This window comes from Gallinula chloropus (genome assembly GCF_964237585.1).
Source record: "Gallinula chloropus genome assembly, chromosome: Z".
In the NCBI taxonomy this organism is placed as follows: Eukaryota; Metazoa; Chordata; class Aves; order Gruiformes; family Rallidae; genus Gallinula; species Gallinula chloropus.
In genome coordinates this window covers 41211792-41225876 of record NC_140089.1, presented here as the reverse complement: position 1 = coordinate 41225876, position 14085 = coordinate 41211792, and the positions used below count along the sequence as shown (strand labels likewise).

Genomic DNA, 14085 nt, shown 5'->3' with positions numbered 1-14085 from the left:
ATGAAAGGAAGCATGGAAGACAGAAGTTTTAAATGTAACTAATGAAAACTTTCCAACTAATTATAAGAGTCCTGCCATGGGGACAATCTATGATTTACAGTAACTCCCAACCACCAAGAGTCCAAGTCTGTTTAGATAGACCAGATTTCCTGTATTTCAAACTTCTCATCTGTGACATGCAAAACTTCAGGAACATATTTCTCCAAGGCAGGTTAAGAAATTACATGTTTATATTTAATTGCATCTGAATCCTAGAATTAAATCTTCAGTGGTGAAAGACTAATTCACCAACTTACCATGCCACTAAGTTCCCTTTCCCATTGTTTCTCACACCACAGGAAGCAGGAAGACAAAGGAAAAAATATAGTTAAAACAGCAAGACTGAAGGTGTTATCTACATCAATTTGTAACCTACAGACAAAGGAAGTCTAAATTGCTTTGTACACCAGCACAAAACACAGCAAGTAAGTTTCAACATGGAAATTAAGAGAGCTAAAAGGAAATCAAATAAGAATCAATCACCAGTAAATGAAAGTTTGAAATCAAGGCCAAAATAAATAAAAAAAAGATTGGTTAAACGAGAAGGTAGAGAATCAGCCGCAGCGAACTGAAAAATAAATTTCTACAAGTTTTTAGCCACAGAGTGTGTCAGAAAACAATGCTGTGTTCAAATGTTTTTCCACACACTTGCTAAGTGCTTCATTATAAAAATAGTACATTTATACATTATTCCATACTAGGATCTTTAATTTATATTTAGCAGTTCTCCTGTACAGCAATGTTTTCTTTCTTTCCCTAAGGATTTATGTTGGTCAACTATCTTGTTCTCCACCTAATTCCAAGGACTGTCCTTGGCAAACCATTTCATACTAATCACTGTCCAACCACCCCAATTACAACCTTTTTTTAGAAAAATCTATTTTTCTTCATAGTATTTAAAGTTTATGATAGATTGACTGCTTTGTTGATGTCGAAGAGGAGGTGGATTCCACACAAGGATTGCTTTTTTCCCTGAGAAGGCAGGCTATCTGTCACCAAGAAAGAAGAGTGGATAAAAAAGAAAAAGCAGCAGGAAGGACTCTCCTTAATTTAAAATATAAATAGAATGTGGGGACAGGGGAGCAAGTTCATCCACCTGAATGTGTTCCTGGGTGATTTAGTCTAGGTGATCCGACTCTGCAGGGGGGTTGGACTACATGATCTTTTGAGGTCCATTCCAACTCCTAACAGTGATTTTGTGATGCGTATCTGTTTTTTTCAGATCCAGATAATATTGAAGATAAGATTTACAACCACAAACCAAATCTAAATACTAGTGTCTAAAGCACAGCATTTCTCTATCCAGTGCTACCAAGCTATTACTAGATGATCTCTTAAGATCCCTTCCAACCCCTAACACTGATTCTGTGATTCTGTAATGTATTTGAACTTAAAAAAATACTACCTTTGAATAGCTTTTGCAGAAAATTTCAAAAAGTTCCTGTAACACAATTGAATTTACTCTGAGAACAATACTGTATCAAATGTAAACCAGAAAGCACCAAGAAGTAATAAAATCTGACTACATTTTCTCAAAGTAATAAGTTAGATATGAAGTGGCCCATGGCACTTCATATGCATGTGCCGCACATGAGCCTTTGCTATCAGGGCTTTATCAATGAATAAGCTGAGGAATCAAAGGTTTGGTTCAAAGGATCATATGAATATTAGGGAACAGAACAAATCTGCAGGCTTACGGCAAACAGGCATGACTAAAAGCAAAGAAACTTTTAAAAATAATGGTAAATATTATGAGAAGCTACACTGACTTAAACACTAAAACATCTAAACATCATTGTGTATACTTAGCAAAAATCATAACCAATGACAACAAAAAGCAAGCAAAGTAGTATCGATTTTGATAAATCAAAATGATATGTAAATGGTGGGTTTTTTTCCCATAATCATTAAAGACAAAGCGTGTATTTAAGGAGCTAGGTGTTAAGGTACCAAAAACTAACAGAAAGATCTGCTTATGAATCTGATTTAAAATATTCTTTTATCTTTGGTATTTTCATTTTGCAAGCATTTTTGGTAGCTATTCGGAGTATTTACAATGCTGAACAAAAGCAAGCAGGCCTCCAACTGCACTATTTATTAGGCTAAACTCTGTTTCAGATATGCTCTCTTCAACTCACTGGAAGGGAAGAAGAGAGCATGGACTCTTCCCGGGGGGCAGTATGGATCACTTTCAGCTGTCATAGACCTCCAAAACTACCAAACAGAAGTCCCTTTTCCTATATGTCCTGAAGGAAGGCATGATGACCTCAAAACACATACAAAATGTATTTGTGGGATAATACGGGTGCAAGCCAAGTTCCACGCCCAGTCTGCAACAGTCTAGGCATCTGCAGCATAGACGAAAGCCCAAATGCCATTTCCACACCACTTGGCCTGGGGGCCAGTGACTCCCCTCTAGAAATTACTAGTCCCAGAAGAAGAGTTTAGAATTATCTGAAGTGACCAACATAAGGGACTTTCTTCATATATGAACACGGCATGGCAGGCACCAGTCAAACCACTAGCAGATACCATTGCAAAACCTGGACAGAATATTCAGTGCCACTGCACAGAGGTCATATAATATAGTAACAGTACAGGACTTTTTCCTCGTACTATCTATACCGCAGGCAACAAGAGAAAACATTCCAATTCCAGTGTAAACAAGATTTACAACATGTGCTAAAGCAACACAGAGAAAACGTAACAGGAGACAGATTACTCACTGAAAAAACATGATATATTCAGACATTGTTATTGAACACCATGCATGGCCCATTTTCAATCAGTGAGTGTTCAAACCATTTTTATTTTTTTAAAGTAACAACTGAGAATAGCTTCCTTTATAAGTTTACCTGTTGCAAAACAATAGGAATCCATTTTTCCTTTCCCTCCTCAGCCACCTCCAAAGTGTATTTGCTTCTATTTGAGATCATAAAAAATGGAGTGAAAGTTACAATTCTAGTAATATTAAAACTGCTGTTGTTTATGGTGACACCAACCTGCAAATAGAAACACATTGTTAGATACACAGCTCTTTTCTTATATGTAGCTCCCAAAATTAATGAATTTGAAAGATAAATTTAACTCACTTGATACTCCTTTTTATGACTCTTGCATTTCACAGAACCATGACTTCCAACAGTGTCCAGTGAAAACTGATCAGACAGCTCACTGTCTGTTACCATAAGTTGCACCTGTGAAGAAGCACTATGAATTAATTTTCACTTCACAGACACTGACAACATTTAAAATAATGTATAAATATACATATATATATATATAAACATGAACTGGAAATACCGGTATTTTTATTAAGAACTGAAGACATAATAATTGCCAGGATCATCTCACAAAGACATTTTGCATCACCCTCAGTAATAAGCTATGCAGAATAAGCATCGTAAGATGCTGCAGAGAAACCAACACTTAGCACAATTGAAGTCTCAAAGGCAAATCAACACAGTCTTCCAATTTCTCTTGTATCATTAATCCATCAGTAATATTCAGCATTAAAAAACTCATATAGTAGACTCAAACAATAAATTCCATCTTAACCTCAGCTGACTATGAACTCACATCCGGTCTACTGACAGCCACTGCATGCACTCACTTTTCAAGAAGCACTCATGTACCACAGCTTTACATTTGTCACACAAATTCTGTGTCTCACTTAGAATAAAAACACTTGATGTAGTTTAAATTGAATGAAGCAAATTATTTTATTTAAGAAATTCCTCTCAGTAAATTATATTCCTCTCAAAGACAGGATTCTCCTTCTTAACAATATCTTTGATAATGTAAATTTCTCATCTCAAGCATATCTGACATCACACTTAAAGCGTTCTGTCTTTAGTCAGAGCTGCTGTAGGCTTCATGCCCTTCACATAGCATAGTACAGATAACTCTCAAATCGTAAAAATGCTTTTATATAACAACACTGGGGAGTACAGAGCTGTCATGTTATAATACATTACCTTGTTATTTTGAAGAAAGTTTTTGGGCTGGAAAGAAAAAAGGAGGGGCTTTTTGTAGTCTGGAGGATGCTTGCGGTGAATACCATCTGCTTTGTACTGCAACATTCGACCGGTCTTATTCACCATCCAGTATGGACTGTGAATTGCTATCACCGTCTGCCCAGTTGCATAGGTCACGTGGACAGCAATGTCCAGCTCAGTCTTGTCCAACTCGGTGATGCAGTAAAACGTTGTGAAGCTGATCTCCGGCTGACCGCTTTTTATATGGTACTCACTCTTCCAATTTTGATCAAGATAGTTAAGCAACTGTAAATCTAGTTTTGTCTGATCCAAGACTGCATTGTGAATCTGTGAGGAACATCCTTCTTGTAGAGTTTCATATTTGTTCCCATTTCCCTTTAAAAAAAGTAAACACGCAAAGTGTGTATTCTGTGTTACACTCTGAATTCTTATCTACTTGTATCTTCCAGTAACTTTAAAAATAAAATCTTACATTCTTAAACATCTACCTTAATAAAATATTTTACAGAAAAAAAACCCTATGTATGGTCACCAAAAAAGAAACAACTTGTCACCAAATTCAAACACATAAACATCTTTAAATGACAGATTTCCTCAACTTAGTATTTCTTTCATTAAACTTAAATTTGTAAGAGACATATAGAAAAGAGATGTTACTTCCATACATTCGTTTGAGGCCACAGTCTCTAGCTCTAGTAATTTTTCATTCACAACAAAATTTTAATATGAAATTCTACTATTTGAGTCCAAATATTAGCACCATCTGTAAAGAAAAAAGTTTCAGTGTCTCGCATTTATATTTCTATTATCCCAAGTCTCCATCAGTAAGCAGTGGGACACCACCACATCAAATGAAACATTTAGTGCTGAGGAACCAATGTCCACACTGAATGTGTTTCAGGTGTTTTACTTGATTCTGGGTCTCATCTGGCCCTGGAATGAATGCCTATTAACCGCCAAAGGTGCACCTAATCATTTAATTCCATCTGAAAAGAATATGAAGTCTATAAATGCACTAGAGTGCAACGCAAGCCAAAACCTGGCAAAAAGACAGGCCTGTAAGAATTCATTAAAATGGTACTACTACTGCTAAAAGTCAGTGACGGTAACAGCACATACAATGCTACTATAGGCTTACCCAGCTATGTCACTTGAGGCACTCATAATTCACAGGAAAAAGTACACTGCTTAGACTCAAGCTGCATTTGAATAACAGAAAGTGACTCTCTCACAGGGCTGAACTTGTACAGTGCCTATGTATCTAAAGTATGACTTACTACTAATCATTAATACCACCACTTTTTACATTCCTGTACTGGAGCATTTCTTTTTCTGGAGATACAGACTGGTTCTTAAAAGATCTGTAAACTTGCTTCAAATACTCTAATAGAAGTCCTTTCTTTTAATATTAATTTATAAACGTATTTCAACCAGCAGCTCAGCTTTCATATCACACGTGGGAAACATCACAAAAATTTTAAACATTCAAGATTTACCTCTACAGAGTAAGTTATTTGGTAAGGAAGAAGATTGCGGAGAAGAACAGAAGGCCATAAATGGACAACATATGGAAAATCCCATTGATCTTCGGCACATAATGAAGATGTCAACGTGTCTTTTACAGGAACAATATTGATGATCAGTGAGTGGTTAGTCGACCTCATAGACTGGCATTTCCTTTGTAATAAACTGTCAACTTTTTTCATGATTTCATCAAATGTAATCCCTTCACACATGTCATATTCACTGTCCACTCCATTTTCACTGGGTAGTGGTTGCAAACTCAGCGCGGATCTGGAAATGAAAATGGCTTTTAAACACTCAATATGAGACTGAATGCTTCAATTATAAAAAAGAAAGAGACTACTGGGGTTCTTATGAAGAGGCTACTGAATTCCCTTACAGTGCTGCAATATACCTATTTCAAACAAAAGGTCTGAATAAACAGTTCACTGCAGGTGAAATATCTACAGAAAGTGTCCTTTACAGTCACATAAAAAAGCATCGAGTTTATGGATGATTTACACACATAACTTCTGTAAGCAACTGCTTTAAACCAGTCAACTACTCCTTGACCGAGGATTTTTGTTAATAAACACTTCCAGATTGCCTAGTGGAAATCACTCATGTATCTGTGCAAGGAACCAGAATGCAACTAAACCATAAATACAGATAATTAGAAATATTAACGAACTTACACAGCAAAGTGCAACTTATTAAACAAAAAGGTACACAGTTATCGTTACTTAAAAAGTGGGAAGAGTATTTAGAGAAAAACAGAAGGAAAAATTATCTGTCATCATAAAAAAAACAAGCAAAGAAAACATCTATCTAAACATCTGTCACAGTTCAGTTAAACTGCACATAGATACTTACTGCAGTTTTAAGTGGGTATTAGCTGGAAGATGCTAATAGATAGCTATGCTGGAAGTACAGTCTTTCTAAGGCTGACAAGTTCTGTGACAGGTTAGAAGTATTACTTTCAAATTTTTACTTAAGAATCACAAAATAAAAAACCAAAATAAGCGTATTTAAAAAAAAACAACCTGCAATACCTCACCAGACATCACTAAGAAAAGAAAATAAAATTCTGTACCATCACTGCATTCCAGAAGCAAGTGGGCCCAGATTCTTCAAAGAAACTAACTGATTTAGATTGTTTTGTAAAATGGATTCAAAAGACTTCCAACATGAGAGTTAAATAGGATACATTTAACCCAGACTGGTCTGAGAAGATCCTACCTAACAACGGCAGTACAGTATGAATTACAGTATTAGGGAGCAAAGGGAAAATATTACTTTTTTTAGCATAGCTGTATGGATACCACAGTCAACAATGTATAAACATATTCCATGATAAAAGTACCTGTAAGAGGACAATGGTATGTTGAATTCATTTTCTGGTGAAGCAGTCCCTAAACATCTTCCTTCCTCAAAAATATTTAACGGGATTGAAAAATGGTTCCGTATCTATGTGAAATAAAAATCCAGCAATATGCGTTAGGGAAAACTGGAAAATAAAGTGTTTGAAGCCTAACAGAGCACAGAGTGAGAACTCCTTTTTCATTTTACCCATTTATCATTCAAGGTCACGTATTTCTAAAGATCTGTCTCTAATACCAGCAAATCTCCTTAAATTATTTGGTTGTACACTTCAATGATACATTTTAATTACTGAATAAATACATTAGATGTCAAATTCTTTTCATGAAGAAACAGAAAGCCATGTAAAACTAAAGGCAAGTAAATCTGAACTATATAGAAACTTTCCAAAGAACCTTCTCCTAAAAATATAACAGATACAAGGTTGTGGGGATTAAAATCCATATGGTAAAAAACCCAGGAGACATCAAATATTTATTTCAGGTTAAACTATCAATGTCCAATATAATTGGGGAGGTATATGGTTTTGTTCTTTGAGAGTTTGTTGGATTTTTTTTAAATTTCATTGTTAACTTAATGGCATTATTAGTTCTGGGGAAAAAACAAAAAAAAACAAAAAAACAAAATTTCAGGAAGAATTCAACAGTAAGTCCAGTTATTAACCAAGTCATAAACAGCTCTGGGCAAAAACAGCAAGTGAAATGTAATAGGGACACTGTCACTACAGAACACTAATATCTGGACCATCCCTGTACTTGTAAACTATTCAGTTAAACAAGATACAAGGTCAAAGGGTTCATTCTTAAGATGGCTTGGTAGAAAATTTGAAATTCATGTATCAATGTTATAGGATGAAGAAAAAGAAATAATCTCACAGAAGGACAACCTTACCTTGCTTGTAAGAGAAGTTTGATTACTTCACACAAAGCAAATAGCTGAACAAGATAGAAATCAGGACTAGAACTATAAAACATTATTGATGAATTTCCTGATTTAAAACATGGACCATTTCAACTCCCACTCTGCACAAAATTTTGTCATTTTGAAAAAGCTTTTTATTCTTTAAAATCTCTTCCATATAATACCTTGTAACTATATATTACTTTGAATATATCTCTCTCTTATATAATACCTTATAATACAGATCAGTAAAGTTACATGAATTGTTAGATAAGTTTTTGTAATGTTTCTTTAAAGATAATTTTCAATCATTAAAAAATTAAAATGAAGTTACATATGGAAATATAACAACCTGAATAGGAGACCGTATAGTTATCATCTTGCTTCCTTCAACAGTATCAATTTGGCAGACGATGGACCTTTCAACACCTGATTCCTCATGTCTCACTCTGTAAATACATCGACCTACTTTTGTCAGGGGAATCTTTTCCACACTGGAATGGTTATGTGGATCTAGAATTTACAAGATGAGAAATTAAATACTCAAAAGGAGCCTAAAGATACATTTGAAAGAGAGAGATGTGGACACAATAGAATTTTCTGTATCATTCAATCTTTTAAATAAAATCAGTGCCGAAATGTCTTACTAACAAGCTACAGCTCACATATAGTGTGAAAACAATTCAACTAAGTAAACATATGGTCAAAAACAGTTTGATAAATCAGTTATGAAAAACTATCAATTGTTACAATAAATTCATTTAAATTGTTAAAACATACACCATTAAAATAGCTAATTTTACTTTCAGTTGTGTTTTACTTTAACCAGTATATTCTTAAAAACATCCCCTGTAAAAATAATTACTCAAGTAAATTCTAGCCCAAATAATTATTGTGTGGTTTAATTCTGCATTAACATGTGAATACAAATGAAAATATGACTGCAGCAAAATTAAGTTAAATAATGTAGATAACTAATCTTATCATAGCAGAAACATTATGCTACAAAAAATTAACAAGCATGATACATGCCATTTCTGACTACAAAAACAAAAGCAGGATTCCAAATATGGCCACACACAGAGGATCCAAGGAAGCACTCCTTTCATGTTATGCAATCCTCCAATACTCATTGACCCGGACAAGATGCAGTACTACACATCACGCCGTATTTACACAATCAGATTAAGCATGAACTTTGGAACTTACATATCTGAATGTAAAACCTCTTGCTACTCAGAGTCGTCATTGCTGTGAACTGGTCACTCTCATTTTTAGTCCTGACAAATTCCATATTTAAATTCTCTCCATCTCCTAAATGAAATGTTTTTGCTCCTAATTCAACATTGAGGACACTAAAGGAATCACTAGGCGAGACAGTGATAGGAAGTCCTAAAGAATTTATTATTACAAATGGTGCTCGGTCTTTCTTGAAGATGTCTGAAGTTTGACTAGCTGCTTCAGCAAATGCCTATAAAGCAAAGTACAGATAAAAAACATAAATATAGAGAATAAGGCTTCTTCAAGATAATCTGTGCAAACATTCATTCAGTAATTCTAAAAAATCTGTACTGTTGAAATAATCTTTCTTACCGTGCCCAAGTTACTCAACATTTGTAGCCCACATTTGGATAGCGTAATGTTCAGCTGGTCTTTTGAGGAAACATTTATTACTGTTTTATATTCTGGAACTTTGTAGTTTTCTTCTTCTGCATCTGATTCAACCAATGCTTTTTTAGCTTTCTTCTTCATCTGAAAGGTAATTTTTTAAGAATGCATGTATCTGATGGCTCCTTCTGTAGAAGTCCTACCTCAAGACACTTTTCCTTCCCCTTTCCCACTGCAATGTACTGCCACGGTTTTCCTTTTTTTATTCTCAAAAAAAAAAATAAAATGCAAGAGGACAAGAAGCAAAAGACATGATCAGAAGTCAATGAAATTCCAGTACAGGAGCTAAATTTATGATTTTTTTTAAAAAATAAAAAAGATACACTTACATATGACTAACATATCCTGCAAATGCTGTGTGAAAGTGTTCATCTTCACATATCTAATAATTATGTATAATAGATACTACACAGTGCTGTTTTAATATTCTTAAAACATTAACACAAAATTTAGTCTTTGTCTGTTTCCAAAACAAATACTTATTTTGTATGTTTTCATTTGTTTGAAGGAAAAAAATAAAAATCACATGGATCACATTCTCTTGGCCTTCAACATTTCTGGAAATTTCCAAAAGCTGTATTTCAAATCTGGGCAAGAAGATACAAGTTTTGACTCACTGTTTTCTGTCTTTCTCTTGCATTAGGTCTCACAGCTTTCTGGAAAATTTTTAGTAATATTTTTAATAGCAACTTCTTAATTGCAATATTTCAGTCCATAATCTTTACTCTTCTGAGGTCATTATGGTAGAAAGTTGTTTGATAATGACAGTCCTAAGCAAAGGGCATTTTCTTCTATTCTGAGTAACTTCTTGGGTTAAAAATACTTGAAAAAAAAAAAATCGCAAAAATCTGAAAACAGTGCAAAAAATATGAGAGGAGGAGGGGAGAGGTAGAAAAAAAATTAACCCCCTTCCTTAGATAAATTTATCTACTTTGAGACCAGAATCTCGACTATTTCTTTATGAAAGAAAGAAGTGGTAAGAGTACTATTTCCATAGTGCATTTTGTGCTAATAACAGGTATTATTTTTTTCCAATGTGTTTCTGCCAGTTACCAGTGTAGAATGAGCAGTTTTCTATATTTCCAAAGTCACTGAATCCATCATTAGGATAGTACCTAACTTTAGAGAAATGGATATAAAGCTGTTATGATTATCTAGTGGAACTGAAATCAAATCTTCTTGCCACTTGTAAGGCAGTATTACTTAAAACATCTGTGGTTCTGGATCTTCCCTTTTGCGAGAGCCTGTTTCATTCACTACTCAAGAAAAAAAGTCTCCATAATTAACAAGAAGGAACAATGTAGTGTGCAGAGCATTTAGCTTTTTCTGAGGTCCTGAAATGTAAGATTTGAGTTCAGCTTTGGAAAATATACCTTGATTTCAAGAATCCACGGTTTGAATAAGTCAGTCTTCTCAACTTCTAGTGGTTCAAGCAAAGGTTCCCACACCCCAAACATCTCATTAAAATAGTGTACCTATTAAAATGCAGAAGTCAATTAGGAAATTACATGCAAGTGTTAAAATCAATGAAAGCTCTACAGATACTAAAAGATTTCAAATTCTGATTTACAAGAATATTAATTACTTTCATAATATAAAAATTTATAACCAGATTGCACTTTCAGCTCTCATCCTAAGATGAGGAAGGTGTATTAGAGAAATAAATGAGGCAGCTAAGTCTCTACTGCAAAGACCCGCTTCCAAATAAGCAGTGTAAGGTGTCTCACTTAAAATACAACTTTTTCTTACACTGTAGGCACTGAAGTCTAATAAAGAAGCATGTACTTACAATAACAAGTATGTCACTAATTTATACACATGAATCACGACATTTTATGTATGATACTGGTAACATATGACACATTAATGTATTTAACTGTGATCTTAAATTAAGACTGTTAAGGTTTTTAGCCAGTTGCTACTCCAAAATTTAATGTCGATCCAACAGCCAACTGAGAACTTGTATAAAGTCTGAATGTAAGATTGTGTATCACCGATTCCTGCCATTAATGCATCTAAGGCATTAGATTTTCATTTTTAACTACCTAAACACCTCACTCCCATCCTGCTCCCATAATATGTACCTACAGGAGTTTAGTCATCAAATAGATGGATTATTTTTATTTTTAAAATAAATTAACCCACACACACTTTCAGTAATCTGGGAAATTTACGTTGGATTCCTCACCTCTAGCTCAAGATGGGAACGTAGGTTGATAAGAGTACTCCAGTTTTTGACCTCTCCAAGAAATGAGGACTTGGCTAAAAGCATTGGTACAGTTCTGTGCCCAACCCCAGCTTCAAGCGTTAGAAAAACAGACTCTATACTCATTTTCAATGACTCTCCTGTGGGTACCAGTTCAGCAGTTGGATTTGTGTCTTCATTTTCATTTGACTCTTCAAGAAACCACATTTTTAGATTTTTTATATCTTTCTTATTCCACAAGTCTGGAGGAATTTGACTGATCTCTTCTTCTGTTGTTTCTGAAGTTTGATAAAGGGCTGATGTAATAGTAATTACTGTGTTTATGATTATTGGTGAAACCTACAAAGAAGAAGTAGGACAAACTGAAAATGAGAAGCTAGCAGAGAAAACAAGCAAGCTACTTTCAGGCAGAAAATTATAATGAATATGTTACACAAGCAAGACACTTCTGTTCTCTACAGGACTCTTAAATTTGAAAACTCAGGATTTTCCATCACTACAGTTCAACATCTTCAGATTTTCAACCCCTGTCTTCCAGACTGGAAATTTCTAAACTACATCATCCAATGCTCTGCCTGAACACTTCAAAATTCATCTCTGCACATCAGGTCATTTTATAAAACACAGATTCTAAACACGTTGCATCGCCACATGACTATTTATTTCCCATTCTGTTTGTTTTAACGTACTAAACAGGTAGGTGATTTGACGAAGAACCAAAACAATCCCTCACTTCAGCCATTCCCAACTTTATTTTCAAGAAACTTATCCCACAAGCAACTTCAAAGCCTTCTGAACAGGAAGTAGGAGAGAAGTAAAAACATCATAAAAGTCTACCTACTTTTATTGTTAGGGATTTAATTGTTAAATCAGCCGTCTGTGGATTAGTACCTGACTGTTTCATTTCAAAGAAGAAGTCACAAGGCTGTAATACCTATATAAAACAGTAAAACCACATATTAAATATAAGAAAAAAACCCCTTTAAGACATATCCTTTTAAATACTACACATCAAAAGTACCAAGAGGAAAGTTGATGATTATTTGCTTCTTTAAAATTAAGAGTAATCTGACCATTTAGTACATGCTCAAATGCAAAGAAAAAAAAGTATCAGAAGCATCAATTCAACCATTCTCAATCATTAAAGATTCAAATGCCACCTACAGCAAAATGCATTACACTTCAGTAATGCCATTCTTTATGTAAAGCCTGCACATGTCTCCAAATACATCACACCTTTGTGCCTGTGACTTTTGAGGACAACTGGCCTTTTCAGTTAGGGGCAACACAGTAACAATGGTTACAGTTTTCCTCAAAAATATCACTGTTTGAATAACAATCACTCAGTTACAGCTTTATTTTACAATCAGTTTTTGCATATTTCAACTTGTCAAGGCGGAAAAAAAATACAAATAAAACCTCAAAAAAAACCCCACCCAAAACAAAACCCAACAGAACAACAAAAATCCCCCACCAATCCTAATGCATACTATAAAAAAAAAAAATCGTAGTGCTATGTGATTAATAAAGCACTCAGATGTAGTTAGTACCAACACTGCATTTGCAGGAAAAATTGCTGTCCCATCCCTACCTGAGAAGGCATGTCTGAACACAGTAATTTCAAACTATATGGATTTTTCAATCTTTCCTAACATCTCCACCCATATCTGAATCAGATGCTGCTGGCATAGAAACACCCTGAATCAATGTTACCATGAATTTCCCAAGTGAGTTTGATCAAATGGAATTTTTTGTTGATATTATTATTTTATCCTCTAGTCCTGTTGTTGGCTTGGGTTTTTTTGGTTCTTTGTTTTGTTTATTAATTTCTTCTTCCATGTTACATCCCAGAACAAAAAATAACATGTTCTTTAGCTCAATGTACATGTGAGAAATGTACAGAAAGAAACTCTCCACTTGTGCTACTAGAAATACAGACACTAGTTTCCTGGGTATCTGGGGAAACCTATTCATCAGGAGGATGAATTCATCCATCACTGGTGTCTACAAAGCTTAGGCAATATAAAATCTTCATATCAATATCAGACTTCAGTGATCTTGTAGTCTTGTAACCTTGTATCATACATTCCTGACTAAAGGTGGCCATGGAATGTCATGTAAATCTATTTCTCTGTTTATTTTCCCAGAGTGAAACCGTATTATTTACAGAAAACAAGGGTTCAGAGATTTGCTTTGGTACATATATTCAAAAGGGGCAGTTATACTGCTTCCCGTAGATAATATCATCTTATTTGACACCTACTAAACCTTTGAGAACTCTCAGGGAGAGTTCCTTTGAGAATCTTTCAATAAAGGTACCTTTTTAAGCATCAAAACTAAGGTCCTCTGAAGGATTTTCCCTCTTTATAGCACAAGCATTCTGTCAGATAC

General features: G+C 34.6%; 1 protein-coding gene across 1 annotated transcript in view; it reads right to left on the bottom strand.

The window, feature by feature from the left end:
- VPS13A (vacuolar protein sorting 13 homolog A) overlaps window positions 1–14085 on the bottom strand; it is a gene marked incomplete at its 5' end in the record, with an annotated part of 100106 nt that overhangs the window by 33365 nt on the left and 52656 nt on the right. Inside the window, 12 exons of the mRNA XM_084277968.1 lie at window positions 297–335; window positions 2895–3041; window positions 3132–3236; window positions 4017–4412; window positions 5534–5831; window positions 6904–7007; window positions 8173–8333; window positions 9030–9291; window positions 9414–9572; window positions 10862–10963; window positions 11677–12033; window positions 12536–12628. Of these exons, the coding sequence (XP_084134094.1) occupies window positions 297–335; window positions 2895–3041; window positions 3132–3236; window positions 4017–4412; window positions 5534–5831; window positions 6904–7007; window positions 8173–8333; window positions 9030–9291; window positions 9414–9572; window positions 10862–10963; window positions 11677–12033; window positions 12536–12628 (2223 nt within the window). The remainder of the gene's footprint in view (window positions 1–296; window positions 336–2894; window positions 3042–3131; window positions 3237–4016; window positions 4413–5533; window positions 5832–6903; window positions 7008–8172; window positions 8334–9029; window positions 9292–9413; window positions 9573–10861; window positions 10964–11676; window positions 12034–12535; window positions 12629–14085) is intronic.